Source organism: Nelumbo lutea, chromosome 6 (assembly GCF_056320005.1).
Source record: "Nelumbo lutea isolate HS-2025 chromosome 6, American lotus-T2T, whole genome shotgun sequence".
Lineage (NCBI taxonomy): Eukaryota > Viridiplantae > Streptophyta > Magnoliopsida > Proteales > Nelumbonaceae > Nelumbo > Nelumbo lutea.
Window position 1 is genome coordinate 15,759,030 of NC_142689.1, and position 21,916 is coordinate 15,780,945.

Below are 21,916 nucleotides of genomic sequence, written 5' to 3' on the forward strand. Positions count from 1 at the left end.
GGTTTTAGGTCAACCCAGATCCAACCATAAAATTTGAGTCTAAAGCCTGAGTCCAGCTTGAGTTTGAGGTCAACCCAAACTATTCAACCTGAGATCAGCCCACATTAAAACTTAATGCATTCGGGTTAGGCCCGGGCTCAGGTCAGTCTAAGGTTAGTCAATTAGCCAATATTAAAAATTAATATATATATATATATATATATATATATATATATATTCATGTATGCATATATGTATGATTTATTAAAAAATAATATATTTATGGATATATACATGCAAATATATGCATAGAAGTATATAAATATATACATGCATAGAACCAATATATACATTGGTTCGTGCTACCTAAAGGCCTAGATCTACCTGAAAAAATAAAAAATGCGGAGTCTTATGCTTGAGCCAAATCCAAATACCGAAAATCTAAGCCAATTATGTATAAAATTTCGGGTTAAATAAGTTCGGTTGAGCCCGCCCAAAGTTATAACTTTATATCGTTAATGTTTAAAGATGTTAATTGTAATTAATTGTAGCGTTTTGATTGAGCTCATTGGGTTGGCCTTAAACTGGGCCAAACCGGCAGACAGTTAGGTGAAATTGTCAAAAACGAAGTCTTGAGTCTTGACTGTAGTGTATAGAATGGAAGTTGAGAATAGGGGTGTCAACGGTATTCAAAAATTCCATTTTGAATTCGATATTCGACATAATCGAATCGAATTCGAATAATTCAAATATCTAATCGATCGAATTCGGATATTCTATTCTTACCGAATAGTTAATCAGATTCGAATTCGGATATGACATGATTCGATTCGATAAATATCTAAATTCGATCAATTATTTAATTCTTATATATAATATATATAATAATTAAATTATATAAATAATTTATATATTTATATACATTATATCAATAACATATTTATTTTATATATTTATTAATTATCTAAATTAATTAATTAATTGAATTCAAATTGAATCGAATATTCGAATATTTAATCGGATATTAATTTTCAATATCTTTCGTATATCATATCAAATTTAGACATTGAAATTTTTAATCGGATTCGAATTCGAATATTTATCGACCCGATTCGAATTCGATCCGTTTACACCCCTAGCTGAATCTTACGGTGAAAATAGGGGAATTTGAGGCAGTGGAAATTTCCTAACGAAACAGTGAGTAATTGATTGAAATTTAATTTTCCCGATCACCTCCTCTTCTTTGTATCAGTTTCGGCGGCGAGGTTGCAGAAACCATTAGCCGCATTACTTGTCGCCATGCCTACCGTCAGCGTCGGAAGGGACCGTCTCTTTGCTGCTTTAGGAAAAAATTACAGTAAGTTTTTAAGCTTCCGGTCGTCAGTCCTTTGATTCCAGTTAAAGGGTTTCGATTTGACTACTTACATTCTTAAATTTCAGCCCAAGAGGAGTTTGAAGAACTCTGTTTCGATTTCGGGATCGAGCTCGACGACGTTGTAAGCACTTTATAGTTTTACAGTTGTGTTTTTTTTTTTTTTTTATTTGATTTTTTACAACAGTTTATCTCATTATTCTGCCTGTTCCAGACAACGGAAAAGGCCATTATCAGAAAAGAAAAGCATTTGGAAGAAGAGGCCGAAGAAGACGAGGAAGTTATATACAAAATTGAAGTTCCAGCGAACAGGTATCCTCTGTCTCCATCTGTCTATAGGTTCTGTTGGAAGAATAACTGGGGTTAACTCTATTCTATCGAGGAAACCATTTGCTAAACTATTATTGTCTTGGATTTTGTTCCGCCTTTCCACTATATCAAGCGGCATAAAGCAAGCTCTCAAATCTCCTTTGCTCACTTAGAGACTTTAATGGACCAAAATAGCCCAATTGGGTTTAGTTTTGCTGTTTTCAGTTTACAGGTGGTTTATGAGAATGATGGTTGGTTGGTAAAGAAAATTTGCGATGTTCCCTTAAAGTTAGAACATTGAGTGGGGAAGGGGAAAACAAAATAGGGGATGTAAAAAATAATTATCCTTCTCATTGATTTCTTCCTTGAACAGGTACGATTTGCTTTGTCTTGAAGGGCTCGTGCAAGCTCTTCGCATATTCATCGGGATTGATGAGATACCCAAATATACAGTGTCCAACATTCCAAGTGAATCCATGCTTAAGATGCATGTAAAACCAGAGGTATTGATTTGGTAATCAAGTCTTCTACATGCATGCCTTTTCATGGTTTCCTGTCTTTAACATATATTAATATGCAGACATCTTTGATACGTCCCTTCATTGTTTGTGCGGTTTTAAGAGGTATAACCTTTGATGAAGCGAGATATAACAGTTTTATTGACCTTCAAGATAGGCTCCATCAGAATATATGCCGGTAAGGCTTTTAACCCTATGGTTTCACCATTTCAGTACACTATGTAAGTCTTCAATTGTGTGCCTCAAGTACTTTGTTCTTCACTTGACTTAATTAGGCTTAACATATTTTTGTAAATGGACACACACATACAGCAGATACTTTTGCATATGTAATCAGTGAGTCATAAAAGTGCTGAAGTGTACAGGAGAACATATTCATGTGTTATTAGGTTCATTATCTTAGTTTTTAAGTAGCTATTTTCTGCTTAATCATTATTATTTTTCTTAGTTGCATTAGGGGTTAGTTATCCTAATTACAATGGGAGCTAGTTTTCTTTTTTTATTATTATAATTGGATTAGGTTTAATTCTAGCAAAGTCAATGGTAATGTCAGTATGTTAGACAGTTAGAGTTGTAGTATTAAGTTAAAGTAGGATTTCCCCGATTCTATTCCTAAGTTAACCGAGGTTGTGTTTATATAGATTTTGAAGTTTGACTATTTTTCTGCTGTAATCTGTTTTATAAAGGTTGCTTTCACAATAATATCTTGAAAATAAAAGCACAAAGAGATATGCCATGTGGTATATGCACATGATTTAAGAAGATTACATCTTGCAGAGATGTCACATGGCACACATGGTTATGCCATGTGACATCTCTATAAATACCCTCTTTGCACCTTACTGCACTTTGCAAAAAAAAAAGGCTTCCAATGTAGGATCAAACTATCAAATCATAAAGTTAGAAATTATGATTTCGTGCTTTGGGCTTCCAATGTGTGTTTGTTTTGAACAAAAATGCTTCAGAAGATAGCTGTTACCAAACTTTGAAGCACATTTTTTGCTTCTCAAAGCCCAAAAACATGAAACAAAAGTCTATCCAAACATGGCTGAGATTTTCTTGAGTTTTTTTTTTTTTTTTTGATAAGGTAAAAGTTTTTTCCTTTCTTATTTGAGTATTAAGAACCTGGCATGGGATTTATTTGAGTAAAAGTCTATCCAAATCCTAGTCCTAAGTTCACTAGGATTTATCATATTCAGTTTTTTTTCAGTCGATATTAGACAATGCTATTTGCCTAGAACCTGGCATGGGATTTATCCTATTCCGCTACACTATGTTCTTTACTTTGAATTAGCGGCTGGTTCGTGGAATAGAAAGACAGGAGAAAGAAATGCTGCTGGCAGAGTCTTTTTAGCTTGGTTGCAGCAGCAGAGAAAATAAATGGTAGAAGGAAGGAAGGAGAGAGGGGAAAAGAAAGAAAGAAAGCAATCAAGGGGATAGGCAGTGCTGCCAACTGATGTAACAGTGGAATAGAGAAAGGAAAGAAAGAGGGAAAAGAAAGAAAAAAAATGAGGATGGAAGAAGGAAGAAGGAAGAAGGAAGAAGGAAGAAGAACCTGAACAAGAAAATAAAAGAGAGTGAAACAGAAAGAGTTGGTGGGAGAAGAGAGAGGAACAAAGAAAGAGGAAAGGAGATTGGGTGAAACGACTACAAATATTGTTGTTCTATTGCTGAAACAAAATTGGGGAAGAAGGAGAAGGGAGAAAGAAAGAAAGGAGAAGCAAACGAAAAAGAAACTGAGAGAGAGAGAGAGGCGGTGACTGTTGTAAGGTTCAGATGCAGATTGGAGAGAAGAGAGAAAGAAGAAGAAGAAGGAGAATAGGAAGAAAGAGGAGCAGGAGGAGAAAGAGAAGACAGAGAAGGAGAGACATGGCGGACCTTTGTTCAGTTGGTGGAAAGAGACAAAGATTAAAGATTGAGCTGCTGCTGCTTTGGTTCAATGGTGGAGCTGGGCAGAGACGTGGGACAGAACCTTAGCTTTGATACCAAACTGATGCTGTACCGCCACCTGTTACAAGAAAGGAGGAAGACAAGGGGAAGAAGAGAAGGAAGAGAGAAGACAAGTCAGAGAAGAGAACTTGAAAACTTTATATTTCTCAAAACATAACATAATACAGCCCTAACATAATGTGAATTTATAAGAAACCTAGAAATTGAAATTACAATTAAATCCCTACCAAAATGAAAGTTATACTTAAATCCCTACCAAATATGAAAATTTCAAATAAACCCCCTACTAAGAAGAAATTTATAATTAAACCCAAATTTTACATTAATCAAGGCAAACTCTAAACTAATGCCGTCTATGCCTAAAATTAGTACGAATTCTATGTGGCACTTCGGTCTCAAAGAGATCTCCATCATTCCTTCCAGTGCAGGAGGCAGAGCTCTTTGAGTGGTTCTTCCTTTGCAAATCTTCTAGGGATTTGGAAGGGAGAGAGGTATTGGAAATGCTGCTTTTCAAAAATTTGCTGTTATTGGTTGGGTGCTAGAATACTGGAAAATCTGCTTGAAGGATTTGAAGCATTGATTGATATTAATATTCATAGTAATTTTGTTGAGATTTAGATGGCTCTTTTAATCTCTTTTTATACTCTAGACTAGTTTTTGCTATCTTTGATATTCTTTGTAGATTTTCTATTTCATCCACTGAAAAAATCTGTAACACAAAAATGTGAAAGTCTTTTCCATCTTTTTGTACATATTGGATGCTTTGCTGGGGTTACTTATCAGTACCATTAATTGTTCATAATTGCTTTATTTTTGTCACCTGTGTGACTTGTATTTATAGAGTTTGAATATTTTCGATGTTGTTGTTGTCATATGATTGCTCAAATGGAAATGCTATTTCTAAATTTTGTTTTAGGCGGAGAACCCTGGTTGCTATTGGAACTCATGATTTGGATACAATACAAGGTCCCTTTACATATGAGGTAAGCTATCCACTAATAGCACCTCTCCATCTTTATGTGGTTTTGTGGTAAAGCTTATTTTCATTGTGTTTTTTGGTACATTCATTGATGATATGAGTCATACTACACTCAATAGCATTGTAGCAAAGAATTTGCTCTTTTTGCTTAGGATAGTTGTTTTTACCTTGTTCTAGGTATTGACTCTTTATGCTTCAATAACAATCAATTCCAGATGATTTGAGCTTGTCTATTTTTTTTCTTTGATACATAAGTTCATTGTAAGACATTAAATAGCATTTTAGCATTGAAGAATTTGCACTTTTGCCTAGGGTAGTGGCTTTTACCTTGTTCTGGATATTGACTCCTTATGCTTCAGCAGCAATTAATTCCAGACCACTTGAGGTGGATTTACTTTTCTGTTTGACTATTTGTGTCAAATAGTCAAATGGGTTTGGATTAAATCTGATCTGATTTGAGTCTAACACATAGGGTTTTGGATCAGAGTCGGATCAGATTTGGATATAACTGGGTCTGATCCTAATCTGACCCAATTACATCCCTAAATGTGCTGGTGACTTTCCTTCCTGCATTCCACATTCAGGGGCGGAGCCAGGGAATTTTTATGAGGGGGGCCAAAACCTAAAGTGAATTGGGGGGGGGATTTACATGGAAGAGTGTATTACAAGTGGGGATTTCTGGACCATAGTGGGGGGGAGGGGGGATTTACATGTTCAGTCTTTCCAGGAGGCTGGCTAATGTTCCTCCCCTTACCCTATATTTGTTCCCTTATTGTAAGGAATTCCAATACAACTGTGCCCTATTCACCCCTTGTCTAGCCAAAGCATTGACCAACCCATTTTCTGATCTGTTGGTCCAAGAAAAATCTGCTTCCAATTTTGTTGCAATATTTCTCATCTCTGTTAAGTCGTTCCAATACTGCCAGGGCCCTTGCTTGTTTTGTTGCAGCCACTCAATTACAACCTTTGAATCCCCCTCTATGACAATTAAATGCTTTTCCTTACATATCCTGAATTCATAGTTGTGGAAAAAAGAGAATTTTTGTGGGCTTTGAAAATATTGAATGGCGCTCAAGCATTATAAGCAGGGTGGAGTTGCGATAGGGAAAGGGCTGGGGGTGGATTTGCCAACTATTAGTGCACTGAATATTCAAAAGCAAATTGATGTGCTTTTTTGCAAGTTAGTTACCAAAGAACATTTTGCAAATTCTTAAGTTATTCTTTGTATCTCTTCTGTATTTTGTTTAACTATTTTGCAAATTTATGTACATTCAATTTGACTTCAAACTTGATACTTACACAACTCCTGAAATTCTTGAACTGAAAACTTGAAACAATTACATAATCACTCAATTTTTGGCTTCTTTTGATGCCAAATTTTTTGATGGATAACCATCAAGAATTTTATTGATTTGTAAGAAAAGAACAACGTTACAGAAATTTGAAGCAGAATTGTGCCTAGCACCCCTTTTAATAGGCTAGCCCTTGCTACCTAACCCTTGTATTTTCGTTGGATTTCTTTTGTGGCACTTAATCTTGTATATCACATTTCTATTCTAAGTTGGTTGGGTGTTTCCACAAACACGTATTGACTACCTCACCTTCTGGATTTCTGCTTACATTGTTCCATCACATTTTATCTATTTACAGGCTTTGCCCCCCCATGAAATAAACTTTGTGCCATTGAAACAGGTAACTTTTTACTTTCAGATTTCTAGTACATAACTATTATCTGTTGACAGAAATATTTTGCTATTGTTACCTTCTCTTGTCCTTCCAACATTTCTTTCCCGGTTATGACTTTCCGTGTTTAAGAAATTTGATCTTCATCTGTGTAGGTGTTTTTTATTATCCACATCTTCTGACATTCAATGTTACCCCTTGCATTGGTCATACTGCTACATGTTTAAATCACTGCTATCACCCTTATGTTGCCCAGATTTTTCAAGGATACTGTATATACAATATGTATATGAGATTTATTCTGAAATTGGTTGTATCTGGCATGGGCTTGCAATAGATTTTAATGTCTCCTGGTCACATAGACTACCACCAAAACTGTCCTCCAACACTCATTGTTCGGAATTCCAAAAGGCAAGTAGCGGCTTATATGCAGTGTTGCACAGACACAGGCGCAGGAATTGGAATCTGATGCGTGTCCATGAGTTTGATTTAGCAAGATGAGAAAACATTGACTCCTGGATACTCCAATGGAAAAGTATATGCTATTAAAGTAGTTAATATTTTTTGAATTCTAACATTATATACCTGCAAAAAATGTTCTCTTGTTACTAAGTAACATATGATATGCAAAATGACATTCATGATTCATCTTGTACATTAACGGTTGGTTATGTCAAATAAGCTAGGAGTTAAAAAGGGAAATGTTACATAGAAGTGTTCTCAAGACTCAAGAGTCTGTGGAGTTGGATTCTGATGTGCATCTGATGTGGATACGTAATCCATTTATAAGAGTCAGTGCAACACTGCTTATGTCTTCTAGACTCCTGTCGTAAGAAGCCCTTGGGTTAGTCTTCTTCAGCACGATCCTTGAATAACCTCGATTTTTGAGTTCTGGTTTAGATTTCTTGAAGGAAGATTGGGTTAGTCTACTCAACAAGCATCTCCGCTTGCTTAGTTGGGCTCTTTATTTATTTCATCACTTTTAGTTTTTACTACTTATGATGTGCTGACTGCTGAGGTTTCTATGCATCACTAACTTCTCCTATACTCACTATTTCTAGAATATTCTTTTTATCTTGCCTATCCTACCACATTACATCTTGACGTGTTTGTTTCCCCATTCCATAACTGTGTATAAAAGAATGGTATACACCATTGATACATCTTGCATTTCATACAACACTATCGTGCCTAGCACCCCATACAATATTTTTTGGTAATAAAATAAAATTTATTAAAAGGAAGAAGAAAGATGCGAGAAAGGTGACTAGAAGTCACCTAAAAGAAGAAAAAAGCAATCCCAATCTCAAAGAAGCAACCCAACAATAACCCAACAGCAAAAGCCATTAGCAGAACACACTGACAAACCAAAGACAATCAAAAACCAAAAGCACCAAACTTCAATGAGCCCCCATGCTAAGCGATCCTCAATTACTTCACATCACCAGCAGGAAAAAACTGAACTCCAAATAGACCCCCTTTCAAGCTAGCAAAGACTTTTGAATTTTGAATTTACCAATGATAACTCCGATTTCTGAACTATTTAGCTGCATTAGGATTGTTCTCAAGGACCTTCTGATCATTATATCTATCACCCCATACGAATTGTCATCTCTTTTAATCCAATGAAAACTCTCTTATCTCTCCCAAAGAAAAACAGATTACAACACAGCCCAAAATAAATGATCTCAGGAAAGGAGTTGGCGTCTCTTTTAATCCATTGTAATCTAACTTCCATTCCAGGTGTCACCCGCTTAAATTTGCTTTTCTCATTAACATAATTCCACCATCCTACTACATCCCTTTGCAGCCAGCTTATGCTTCAATAATCATCTTCTGGACATTCAACTCCTTGGCCCTTATAACACCTTCCATTACAGCCAAGATTTCTGCCCTCAATGAGTCACCAACACCAATTGGACCTGAAAAAAGGCAAGGATTCTTCCTCCATCAGTCCTGAAAACTCCTCAAATGCCTGAAAGACTAGGATTTCCTTCACTACTACTATCAAAATTCAGCTTTATGAAACCTTCAGCCAGTGGGGACCAAGACCCCCCTATAACAACAGCACGAGGAGCTGAGTATGCCACTTGCTTCCACTTCCTATGTAGATCATTAGTAGAGATGTCCTAAAAAATGGGTAAGGATTTGACCCAATGTACCACTCTGATGGCCTTAACTTCAATTAAGGATTCTCTGCTTCTATCCTTCTTTGAGAAGAGTCTCAAAGTAGAAGCAAACAAACTTTGTAAATTTGGTTGGGGGGGGGGTCCACCTACACCCAGACAAAGAGAAAAACCAATCCCATATAAAAGAAGCAAACGGGCAAGAGATTAATAAGTGGTAGAAAGACTCGCCATTAACTTTGCAAAGATAACACTGGTGAGGGGATAAGCACCAGTTTCCTCCTTTTCTCTGAATTAAATCACAGGTGTTAATTCTTTCCAAAAAAGGCTTCCTAGCAAAAACCTCTAACTCTAGTAGGAATTGGTTTACTCCAAACCTCTTTGATAGGAAAAGGCCTACCTTGACTGTCACGATATTGAATTAAGGTCAGAAAAAAGGAGGCACAAGATAAGGAGCTAGAAGGAGTCCAAATCTGACTGACCCCTTTTGAAGGATCAAGAAAAACCCCTTCCAGAATTTGAAGCAAAGACAAGACACTGTTTAATTCAAGTTCACAAAAATCCCTTCTAAATTCCAGGTCCCTATCAAATCTAGACCTTGAATTAGATGGAAACAAGAAAAAGGAAATAGGCTCATCCTTGCAGAAAGAGTATATTAGAGTGGAAACTGTTCCTTCAAAGGAGAATTGCCCATCCAAACATGTTCCCAAAATTTAACAAGGTTTCTAAAACATGGATTATATACCTGATATGTGGTAGAAAAGAAGGGAGGACAGAATTTGCACTTAGAGCCTATCCTCCTTAGCCTTCCCTGGTTTTCTTCTATAAATTCTCCTCCTGTAGGATCATTCCATAGAACAATTGGCTCTTGTTTACTTCTTGTTGAACTAACCCATCTGCCATGCTATTCGCAGACCTTGAAACCCAGCTATTACTTGTACTTAGAGTATGTATCTATACTTCCGAGATCCCATCCTGTTCTTTTTAAACAATTCACAATTACATAAAGTCCCCTTCCACCAGTAGCTCATTAAAACCTAGGGATTTAGTTATTCTTATACCTTGCAAAACAACCAATAATTCTGCCTTGGTAGAGTCACCCTTGCCAATTATTCCAATTTGACTATGGTTATAACCAAGGATCAAAGTATCAATACACTTAGATACAGAGGAAGGGGTGTATTGCTAACGTTTAAAGAGAAGCTGCATTTAATGTTTCTTAACGTTTAAAGCAACACTTTTTAAAAGTACCCTAAAAACAGCATTTTGGTACCCTGACGATACGATATTTATTGGTCAATATGGGGTGATACATTGCGAAATTTTGATCCTTGGTTATAACTATGCCACAATGTTATTCAATTTATCATCTTTCCACTGGAAAAAGAAAATCTTAACTTGATCATCTTTTTTGTAGGTGAAAAGCTTCAGATCTGATCAACTAATGGAATTTTACAAAGTGAGTCCTAATTTTCTGGTTTCATATGCATGAGTCATACATCAAGTTCCAAGGATGAGAATTACACTGTCTTACTTTTAGTGCTTTACAAGTGCATTGTGATAATTTCAGTTGCATGACTATATTGTGAAATTCTCCTCATACAAGAAAACAGCATATTCTTTTGGGACTTCTTGATTTAATAATAACATATTTCTTGACACATCTATAATTCCAAACATTTTTTTGCAGTCAGATCTGAAATTGAAGAAATTCTTGCACATAATTGAGAGCTCACCAGTATTTCCTGTTATATATGATTGCAACAGGTATGATGCTTTTTTTTTCTTTCTTTTTTTTTTTTACCTAAACAATGTCCTACCTTAATGAATTGAGTTTTGTTGCTCATTGACTTGCTGATGCAATTATTTCCATACTTTTTTTTATTAACTTTCTGTTGCATTGCATTATGGACATTGGGGGGGGGTCAGGAAATACCTGTTCCTCTGAAAATATTGAGTGTACACTTTTGTTTGCTTTGTTAGAACTGTAGGAAATATTGAAATTTTGTAATTCCTTTCCTCGCTCTTGTCAGGAAATACCTGTTCCTCTGAAAATACTGAGTGCACACTTTTGTTTGCTTTGTTAGAACTGTAGGAAATATTGAAATTTTGTAATTCCTTTCCCTGCTCTTGCTTTCTGGCAAATTGTTTATGTAACTACCCGATTATATTAGTTCTTGTCACATTTTAACCTTTTTTCTCCTTGGAGTGTGAAACAACTAAATTTTCTTTCTGCAGGACGGTTTTGTCCTTACCTCCAATTATCAATGGTGCTCATTCTGCAATTAGTCTGAAAACAAAGAATGTCTTCATCGAATGTACAGCCACTGATTTAACGAAGGCCAAAATTGTTCTGAATACCATGGTGGGAGAAAGAACCTCTTTCTGTTCCATGTGTCTGATGCTAACTTCTCCTTAGATATCATGTAATGCCTCCTTTGTTAGTTGACTTCTCTTATGCTCTCCTAGGTGACAATGTTTTCAGTATATTGTGAAAGGAAATTTCATGTTGAACCTGTTGAAGTGGTTTACTCTGATGGGAAGTCAAGTGTTTATCCTGATTTATCAGTATTCAGTTTGGAGGTTCCCTTGTCTTATATCACTGGTTCCATTGGTGCTTCTCTAGAGGCATGTCAGGTATTGCAATTACTAGGACCTCTTATATATATGTATATATTGTACTATAGCTATTTCACAAATGCTGTAATTCATTAAATCATGATATCTTTATTAATTGTTTGTTCTAATAAATTTATCTTACCTTTTCAAAAAAAAAAAGATATATTTCTTAATTGTTCAACTTATCACAATTAAGTGATCCAACATTCTCTGTTGAATATTGAAAATCTAGGCTGCATTTGTTTGGGTCCTTTGGGATGCAAACATCGAACTGAGGCAAATTTGCAGTTTGGCTCAATTTTGCATATTTTTGTAACTGTGCATTTTTGCAAGGGTGGTTTTTCTTTCTTCAGCATATTTGCACTCAAAATGGGAGAAAAGAGTGCTCCAAAAGTTGGATACAGACTTTGCACTGATTGAATTCAATATGGTTACATATTTTTTGGTTGATGTAACTACCCAAAAGTGGAGAACAAATTGTATGCTTTTCTTTTTTGCTTTTATTCTGTCTTTTTTTTTTTTTGCACTCAAAACAAACAACAGTAAACTTGTAATCATGTTTGTACTTTGTACCCATCACAACCAAACAGGACATGTACTTATATACCTATGCAAAACCAAGCCAACTTTTGCACTGTATTACTTGGACTCCATTTGCATTCATATTGGTGCACATGGTTTTCAAACTCAAAACAAACATATCCTTATTCTTTGTTGCATTCATCTGTAACAAGGCATTTATTTCCCATCTTCTCTTTGTCCATTAGAATCTTATTTGGGGTTTTGTGCTGAGTTGAGCATTGAAAATTGATTGCTCACTTTGTGGTTAAGAAAATGGAGTTTCCACCCATCAAAACAAAGAAATAGGGAGTGATGGGTTCTCCTAGATTTAGAAATGAATACATATTTTGAAATTTAGTGACTAACAGCCAAGGAAGAGGCTGCCTGGGTGAGTTGAGAGAGAGAGAGGTAAGGAGTTATTGAACTCCCTTTTGGTCAACATTAATGTAGGAGTTGAGCTTTCACCTCTTCTTGGGGGACTTCATATGGTTATCACCCTTAGTTATTCTAGAGTGGAGGTAGCGAGGTGGGTCCTCTTCAAGTCTTGATGGAGGTAGTGAGGTGGAGGAGAGTGCTGATGATAGACTCTCGATCAACAGAGCTTCTTCGAGGGAGCTCTTTCCTCCAGAAAAGAGATGTGGAATCTGAGAGGAAGAAAGAGAGAATAGTAAGAGGAGGAAGTGGGATAAAGGTGAGTTATAATTCATCATGTTCTCTCCACTACCGATTGGCCTTATATTAGGCTTTCTTACTTATCATTTCATCATTACCAACAAACTATGCATGTGGGGAGTCCTGATGTGGCCTGCGTGTATAGACAAAATGCAGAGGAGGTTTGTAAGGCTTCGGGCTTGCCACTGCTGATGCTTCATGGGCTTCACAATCCGTATGGGCTCCGTGATCTGTATGGGCCTGGTGATCCAGAGCTTGGCTACTTTCCTGGGATCTATCATCTCCCCCACCCTTAAGACTGACCTTGGCCTCAAGGTCGATATGCGGAAACTGTTCTTGCAACCGGCTGAAATCTTCCCACATGGCATCTTCTGGGGGCAGATTGGTCCATTGAACAAGGGCCTGTTTCACCACCTTGCGGCCCATTCTCACCCAGCGGATGTCCTTGATGATATTGGGCTCAACAATCAGCTGTCCTTCACTAGTAAACTCAAGCAGAAGTTGCTTCACTAAAGTTGCATCTGCCTTGCATGGTTTGAGAAAGGAGACATGAAATACTGGGTGGAGGCGGGTGGTAGCTGGAAGGTCCAATTTATAAGCCACTGCTCCCTCTCTATTCAAAATGCAAAAGGAACCAAAGAACCTGGGTGAAAATTTCTGGCAAGCCCTTCTTGCCAATGATGACTGTAAGGTTGTAGTTTCAAGAAAACAAAGTCCCCTACTTGGTATTCCACTTCATGATGCTTTTTATCATATTGCAATTTCATGTAATTCTGAGCCTTGATCAAGTGGTCTTTTAGTGACTGCAGCAACTCGTCTCTGGATTCAAGCTGCTGTTCAACCTCTACAACTTCTGATGTACCTTTCTCATAAGGTAACACACATAGGGTGGGTCTCTTCCATACAAAATCTTGAAGGGGGTGGTTCCCGTAGTAACATGGTAAGTAGCATTATACCAGAATTCGGCCCATGGGAGCTATTTGAGCCACTGAGTAGGCTTCTCCCCTGCAAAACATCTGAGGTAAGTCTCTAGGCAGCGGTGAACCTCTTCCGATTGCCCGTCAGTCTATGGGTGATAGCTAGTGGAATGATAAGTATGGGTTCCCTGTGCCAGAAAGTATTCCTCCCAGAATCTACATACAAGTTTGGGGTCCTGGTCTTTAATAATAGCTGTTGGTGTGCCATGGAGCTTAGCTACTTCACGTATATAAGCATGGGCCACTTGGGATGCGTGTATGGGTGAGAAAGCGCAATGAAGTTCGCATATTTGCTCAACCTATCCACAACAAGTATGACAGACTTCCCACCGGGTTTGGGCAATCCTGTAATAAAATCCATAGTTACCTCGTCCCGTACCTGGTCTGGAATGGGTAGTGGTTGGAGCAAACCAGCAGGAGTTTGGGCCTAATACTTATGGGTTTGGCAGACAGAGCAACTTGCAACAAAATCCTGCACTGCTTTTTTCGTTCCCCACCAGTAAAAGTGGGTTCTGATGCATCTGTAAGTTCTGCTCATTCCAGAATGACCACCCTCCACTGATTCGTGAAACAATCTCAAGAGTTCGGTGTGGTAAACAGATTTAGATGCTACCACCAATCGGCCCTTGTAGAATAAATCTGAACCCACTAGGGAATACCCCGTTACTTGGCCTGCACCCGTTTCCAACTGTTCACGAATCAGCTTCAGTTCATCTTGTTGAGCTTCGTCTTTGATGCGACCAAGCAAGGGGTAGAGGGATCTGTAAACAGTCATAGTGTTCATTTCTTCTCTCCTGGATAAGGTGTTGGAAACTGTGTTTGATGGGCCTGGTTTATACTCAATGAAGTCAAAGCCCATTAACTTGCTGGCGCACTTCTGCTGTTCCAGGTTGAGAAACCTCTGCTCCATCAAGTGTTTGAGGCTCCTCTAATCAGTCCTCATTGTGAATTTGTGCCCCAAGAGGTAAGCCCTCCATTTATGCACTGAGAGTACCAAAGCCATCACTTCCTTGTTGTATTGGATGACTCTCTTGTTGCAGAACTGCACCAATTCCCTTACTAGATGCATCACATTCCACCACAAGTGGCTTGGTAAAGTTTGGTAATGTTAAGGTGAGAGCTCACTACTCTTCCTCCAGTTAAGCATGTTGTAGGTTGTAAATGGGTGTATACTGTTAAATATTTACCAGATGGTAGTGTGGAGCAGTTGAAGGCCCGATTGGTTGCTAAAGGTTATTCTCAGTTGCATGGGGTGGATTATATGGAGGCCTTCCCCCCTATGGCAAAGATTGGTTCAGTTCATGTCTTAATTTCCTTGGCAGTTATGTATGATTGGTCCCTGTTTCAGCTTGACATTAAACATGCCTTCCTCCATGGTGACCTTGTTGAAGAGGTATATATGGAGCAACCACTAGGGTTTGTTGATCAGGGGGAGGATAGTAAGGTGTGTAGACTGAAAAAGATAATTTATGGGCTGAAACAATCTCCTTGTGCTTGGTTTGGGAAGTTTAGTGAAGTAAAAAATTTTGGAATGAAACAATGTCAGGTCGATCACTCAGTGTTCAACTATGATTTGAAGCCGAAAATATTTTATTAGTAGTTTATGTGGATGATATAGTCATAACTGACAGTGACAAATTAGGGATTGATAGACTAAAGGCCTTTCTGTAAGGCCGTTTTCAAACAAAAGATCTTGGGAAGTCGAAGTATTTCTTGGGTATAGAAGTTGCCAGGTCAAAACAAGGTGTAAACTTGTGCCAAAGAAAATATGTCCTTGATTTGCCGGATGAAACGAGACTGTTAGGTGCGAAACCAGCTGAAGCACCCATGGAACAGAATGCTAAGTTGAGCAGTGATGCAGGTGAAATATTTGATGACCCTGGAAGATATAGACAGTTACTGGGGAAGTTGAACTACTTGACCATCACAAGATCAGACATCTCCTTTGCTATTAGTGTGGTGAGCCGATTTATGCAGAATCCCCGGGTACCTCACTTGGATGCTAAGTTGAGTAGTGATGCAGGTGAAATATTTGATGACCCTGAAAGATATAGACGGTTAGTGGGAACTACTTGACCATCACAAGATCAGACATCTCCTTTGCTATTAGTGTGGTGAGCCAATTTATGCAGAATCCCCGGGTACCTCACTTGGATGCAGTTCTTAGAATTGTAAGGTACTTGAAGGGAGCTCCAAGCTGTGGGTTATTGTACAAACCAGGATGATGACTTGAGATAGTTGGGTATACAGATGTAGATTGGGTAGGCTCAATGTCGGAGAGGAGATCTACTATGGGTTATTGCACATTTCTTGGAGGAAATTTGGTGACATAGAAGAGTAAAAAGCAGACCTTTGTGGCAAGGAGTAGTGCTGAAACCAAATATAGAACCATGGCACACACTACATGTGAGTTAGTATGGCTGAAAAATCTTCTAAAAGAGATTGTATTCTCAATGGGCAGACTTATGAGATTGTAGTGTGACAATCAAGTTGCAATCTACATCTCATCGAATCCAGTTTTCCATGAGAGAATAAAACATATAGAGGTTGATTGCCATTTTGGGAGGGAGAAAGTCCTTATTGGAGAGAGAAGCACAGAACATGTGGGTTCAGGTGATCAATGGACAGGTTTGTTTACAAAAGGTTTGAGTTCAGGGAGAGTGAACTATATATGTAACAAGTTGGGATTATATGACATGTATTCTCCAGCTTGAGGGGGGTGTGTTAGAGTTGGTCAAGTGAGGGTAGATTAGTCTTTTCATTATGCTTTAAGTTATATGATGATGTGGCAATTCTATTTTGACTTTTGTAGTTCACTTGTCCCATACTTAAGTAGGGGCAGTTTTGACCTTGTACTCTAATTACAATATAATTCAGATTATGGTCGACTAGTAGGGTTTGCACTCTCTAGTTCGACAACTTCCTCTCCTTCTTCTTCCTCTTCTTCTTCTTCTTCTTCTTCTTCTCTCTCTTTCTTCCTCTCAGAATAGGACTGGTTCGAACCACTAAAACACCTTCAAATCTACCTTTTAAGTAGTTGAGTCTGGATCAAGGTTTAAAATGTTGATGTCGATGGAAATGTCGCTTACCAAAATATAGGACATATGTCGGAAATGTCGAGGGGAAATATTGTAAAAATTAGAGACATTGTGGAAATATTATGAAACATGTGGAAATATGCAAAGATATTTTGTAAAATGATAAAAGAAGCATTAATACATATTTCTATACTATTATCTTATTCCCAACCGTTATATAAAGCTAAGAAACTAAGATCAATAACAAATTAATAAATGACGATTTACTGATTTATTATGCATTTTGATGTTTTTACAAGGTTATCTGATATTTTCTTTTCTTATTTTTAGTTCTGATTTATTATTAATTGTAATATATTTATTTCACACTAGTAAATAGAAATACATTTCTTCTGATTTTTAAATATTAAAGTTATAATACATTATGTTTTATTATAAATTTAATAAATTGATTCTCCTTTTTGTAGTATTAAGATTATGATAAATTCTGATTTCTTATAAAACTTAATGAATTTATTGTGATTTTTAATACTAAATTTATAATAAATTATGATTTAGTATAAAATTTATTAAATTTATTCTGATTTTTTATATTAAATGTAGAATATGGTTTATTATAAAATTTAATAAACATTTTCTGATTTTAATAAATATTTTAAAAAATACTAACTAGTTAATATTTTATTACATGAAAAATATTTTATGTTTTATGTTATAAAGTAATTAATTTATTCTTTTGTTTTTATATTTTGTTAATTCTTTTTATAAATATTTTATTTGAATTATTAAATAGAAATGTTAATGGAATAATCTATATAAATATACTGTACTATATTAATATAATATACTAATATATTATATTTTTAATGTACATTAGTCGACACCTTGTCATAATAGGAAAAACTGTATTTTTTTTGGTTATTTGGACCGATTTGGTCGACATTTCCGAAACATAGGAAATTTTGACCGACATAATGTGATTTTTATATTACCATCCATTTTCATGTCAGTGAGCCTTGACATCGACATATGTCGGGTGACATTAGCGACATTTGGTGACATTTGAAACCATGGTCTGGATCAGTCTAGGTTTCTTGAGAGACCTTTTACTGAAGAGGAAATTAAAACAGCAATTCAAAAAATGGAGGCTGAGAAATCTCCCAGACCTGATGGTCTTACTAATCTTTTCTATATCAAATGTTGGGATGTGATTAAACAAGATATTTTGAAAGTCTTTCAGGACTTCCATTGTAACATTCCTTACAAAGAAGCCTTAATACCACTTTTTGTGACTCTGATCCCGAAAGTAGAAGGGGCCACAAAACTTAGAGACTTCAGACCAATTAGTCTTCTAAACAGTTTTTACAAAATTCCAGCAAAAGTGCTAGCCAAAAGAATGAAGTTAGTGCTGAGTAGTGTGGTCTCAAGCAATCAAAGTGCACTTGTCCAGGGAGACAAATGCTTGATTCAGTTCTGGTAGCCAATGAGCTCACTGACTCGAGGCAAAGGGAGGGAATTCCAGGGATGGTATGTAAACTAGACATAGAAAAGGCCTATGATCATGTTAATTGGAGATGTTTGGATCTAGTGCTAGAAAAAATGCATTTTGGACAGAAATGGAGAAGTTGTTTTAAAGTATGTGTATCATCACCAAAGTTCTCAGTCCTAATTAATGGTCAGCTGGCTGGATTTTTTGAAGGCTCTAGAGGCCTATGGCAGGGAGACCCCCTTGCCCCCTTGCTCTTTATTTGTCTTATGGAGTTTCTCTCTCAATTCTCCCTTAAGGCTGCTGAGAATGGGATTTGGGATGGCTTTGCAATTGCTCCTCAAGCAGAAAAAGTGAATATTTTACAATTTTCTGATGATACTCTGTGCTTCCTTGATGCCTCAATTGATCACTTGGAAATCTTGCTTGGGATCCTTTGCTGGTTTGAGGTGGTGTCAGGCCTTAAAGTTAACCTGAACAAAAGCAAAATTATCCCGGTTGGGCAGGTACTAAATTTGGAGGACGGTGCAAGAGTCTTGGCTTGTCCCTCTTTCTTCCTGGAAGGCTAAATACCCTCTAATCTCCCCACCTATTTCCTGTCCCTCTTTCCTATTCCAGCCAAAGTTGCAAAGAAAATTGAAAGTCTGCAGAGAAACTTTCTTTGGAGGGGTTGGGAGGAGGAGAAGAAAATCCACCTGGTGAACTGGAACCAAGTATGCTTGCCTAGAAAGGAAGGGGGTCTAGGAGTTAGGAAGCTGAAGGTGATGAATACTGCTTTGCTTAGCAAATGGTGCTGGAGATTTGCTGTTGAAAAAACTCCTGGTGGAGAAACTTAATAGCTGCCAATCATGGGGTAGACTGGAGTAATTGGAAATCAGAAGACCATCTCTCTAGTTGGGGCTGCTCAGTATGGAAGGGTATCCTAAAAAGTCAAGCGGTTTTACTAGGAGTGGAAATCAAAGTGGGCAGAGGAGACGGGGTTAAATTTTGGAGAGACCTATGGTGTCTGAACAGTAACTTGGCTAAGGCTTTTCCCCGTTTCTTTCAGTGTGCAGTTGACCAAGAAGTTTTGGTGGCAGATTGCTATGAGTTTTCCAACAGTACGATGACCTGGCTTCCCCGGTTTAGGAGAGATCTGTTTGATAGGAAATTGATAAAAAAAAAGATCTGTTTGATAGGCTGGATCTATTACAGGGCCAAAATATTGACAGATTTAGTGAAGACAAGTGGATATGGAAATGGAGTAAGGATGGTATTTTTTCAGTCAAATCGTTATCATCTAAGCTTGGCAGTTCTGGGTCGGTTAATTTTCCTTGTAAACAAATATGGAATGCAGTGTCTTCCTCTAAGTCAAATTTTCTGGTGTGCTTAATAAGTGCCTATCAAAAATCAGTCTGGAAAGAAGGGGACTGCAGCTCTTGAACCTTGCTTGTGGGCTGTGTGGAATGATGCCTGAAAGCACAGACCATCTATTTATACATTGTCCAATTTCTTCTAGAGTGGGAGCATTTTCTAAAGTCTGCAGGAGTTTGTTGGGCCATGCCGAGATCAGTCAAAGACCTTTTTAGCTGGAATTTGACAGGGTTGAGGAAAAAAGTAAGGCTGGTCTGGAAAACAATTCCTGCAGCAATTCTGTGGTCCCTGTGGGCAGAAAGAAACAATAGAGTATTCTCTAACAAGTCAAAAACCCCAGATGAGCTAGTTCAGCAGTCAGTCAGCAAGCTGATCTCTTGGGTGTCGGTTACTGCTGACTTTAAGCACCTGAATGTAGCTGAGTTATTTAGCTCTCAATCCATTTGGAGTCTGTAATTGTATTTGGTCTGGGCACCTTCTGTCCAGGAATCTGTTGTACTTTGTTAATTTATTTTAATAAAATCTTACCTTACCTTTTCAAAAAAAAGTACCGTTCGGCAAGGTAAATCCAGGGGGAAGAAGGGTTGTCACCTAAGAATGTAGGAAACACCAGTTTGGGGCTGCGGAGATTGAAGGTACCATTCCATAGATGTGTCTCGCTGCTTGATTCCTTCTGGTCCGCTTCCTTACTGGGCTGAGCTGACATCCATTCAAGCTGGGACACCACAACAGACAAGGCGTCCTTGATACCCTTCAGCTCACCTTCCATCCGATCGATTCTTTCATCCTGTGATTGGTTCTGAGTGGTAGGCATGGTGGATCAAGGGCTCTGGTAGCAATTGATAGACTCTCAATCAATAGAGCTTCTTCGAGGAAGCTCTTTCCTCCTGAAAAGAGAAACAGAATCAGAGAGGAAGAGAGAGAAGAGAGGAAGATGAGGAGGAAGTGGGAAAAAAAAGGTGAGTTAGTTATGATTCTTTATGCGCTCTCCACTACTGATTGGCCTTGTATAGGCTTTCTTATAATTTCATCATTACCAACAAACTATATATGTGGGGAGTCTTGACGTGGCCTGCGTGTATAGACAAAACACAAAGGAGGCTTCGGGCTTGACACTGCTGATGCTTCATGGGCTTCATGACCCGTATGGGCTCCATGATTAGGGGTGTCCACGGTTCGGTTAATTGAACCATGGACAATTTTTGCAAACCGAACTAGTACCATCAGTTTTTCATTTTTCCAAACCGAAACCGAACCGGTACCACCGGTTAATCGGTTATATATTATAAAAACATGTAATATATATAATATATTTATAAATAGATTATTATAAATATAATATATGTATATATTTATATATCTAATAATTATATATTTATATATAATATATAGAAAATATGTGACATATATTAAAAATATATATAAAATATACATATAAATATATATACTGGCCAGTTTGATTAGCTGCCGATTTTTTTGTAGGTTAATCGAAAACCGAACCGGTCCTTCGGTTTTTCAAAAATACCAAATCGAAACCGAATCGATTGGTTCAATTAACCGCATTTTCGGTTTGGTTTTCTCAGTTTGGTTTGGTTTTTGGGCTTTCATGAACACCCCTATCCATGATCTGTATGGGTTTGATGATCCGGAGTTGGGCTACTTTCCTAGGACCTATCAGCTGATGATTGAAGCTAAGGATTTTCTGGAGAAAAACAAATTACGGATTATGGTTCCTTCAACCATCCCAACACTAGGTTTGAATCCTCTTCAATCACCACATTGAGCATATTCAACTCCTTGCAATTTTGACTCCTAGTAATACTGCAAGCAGTTTAGCTCTAGCTGAGTCCCCATTTCCACTGGCTTGGAGAATAAAGCAATGACATGTCCTTTATTTTTCAATACTCCTTCGATTCTAGAGGGGCCTAGGTTACCATGACTGTTTCAATCAAAATTCAGCTTGACAAATCCGACAAGAGGTGTTTGCTAAACCATCTGAACTTTTTCCTTCTTAGAGGAGCTTCTTGCCACCACCTCTCAATTTCTCCAAATATGATCAAAAGAAAACTGTGAGAACAAGTCCAAGGTTCTATACTTCTAATCCAGTGTATCACCTTGGCCATCACACAATCTCTTATCGCTTCCTTGTTTCTCTCCTTTTCTGTGTGTAGAGAAACTGATCCACTCTGTCCGTAGGGTAGAATGTACTTAGTCTATTTGTTATGTTTTTCTGTTATTCTAGTTCTGTTATTCTAGTTGTTATTTACTTTTCAGTTTTATATTGATAAGTGTTA

At 37.4% G+C, this 21,916-nt stretch overlaps 1 protein-coding gene across 6 annotated transcripts in view; it reads left to right on the forward strand.

Annotated features, from left to right (window-relative positions):
- Positions 1-1,132: 1,132 nt before the first annotated feature.
- Positions 1,133-21,916, forward strand: part of LOC148847568 (phenylalanine--tRNA ligase beta subunit, cytoplasmic-like) — a 48,390-nt gene continuing 27,606 nt past the window's right edge. For all 6 annotated transcript variants that reach the window (XR_016100762.1, XR_016100763.1, XM_088949807.1 and 3 more), the window contains exons 1-11: positions 1,133-1,336; positions 1,420-1,475; positions 1,566-1,663; positions 2,034-2,163; positions 2,241-2,356; positions 5,045-5,111; positions 6,758-6,799; positions 10,334-10,375; positions 10,607-10,683; positions 11,155-11,281; positions 11,386-11,553. Coding sequence is in view for 4 of the 6 variants with exons in the window: in XM_088949807.1 (XP_088805933.1) it covers positions 1,279-1,336; positions 1,420-1,475; positions 1,566-1,663; positions 2,034-2,163; positions 2,241-2,356; positions 5,045-5,111; positions 6,758-6,799; positions 10,334-10,375; positions 10,607-10,683; positions 11,155-11,281; positions 11,386-11,553 (981 nt within the window). In the remaining 2 variants the exon portion in view is untranslated. The remainder of the gene's footprint in view (positions 1,337-1,419; positions 1,476-1,565; positions 1,664-2,033; positions 2,164-2,240; positions 2,357-5,044; positions 5,112-6,757; positions 6,800-10,333; positions 10,376-10,606; positions 10,684-11,154; positions 11,282-11,385; positions 11,554-21,916) is intronic.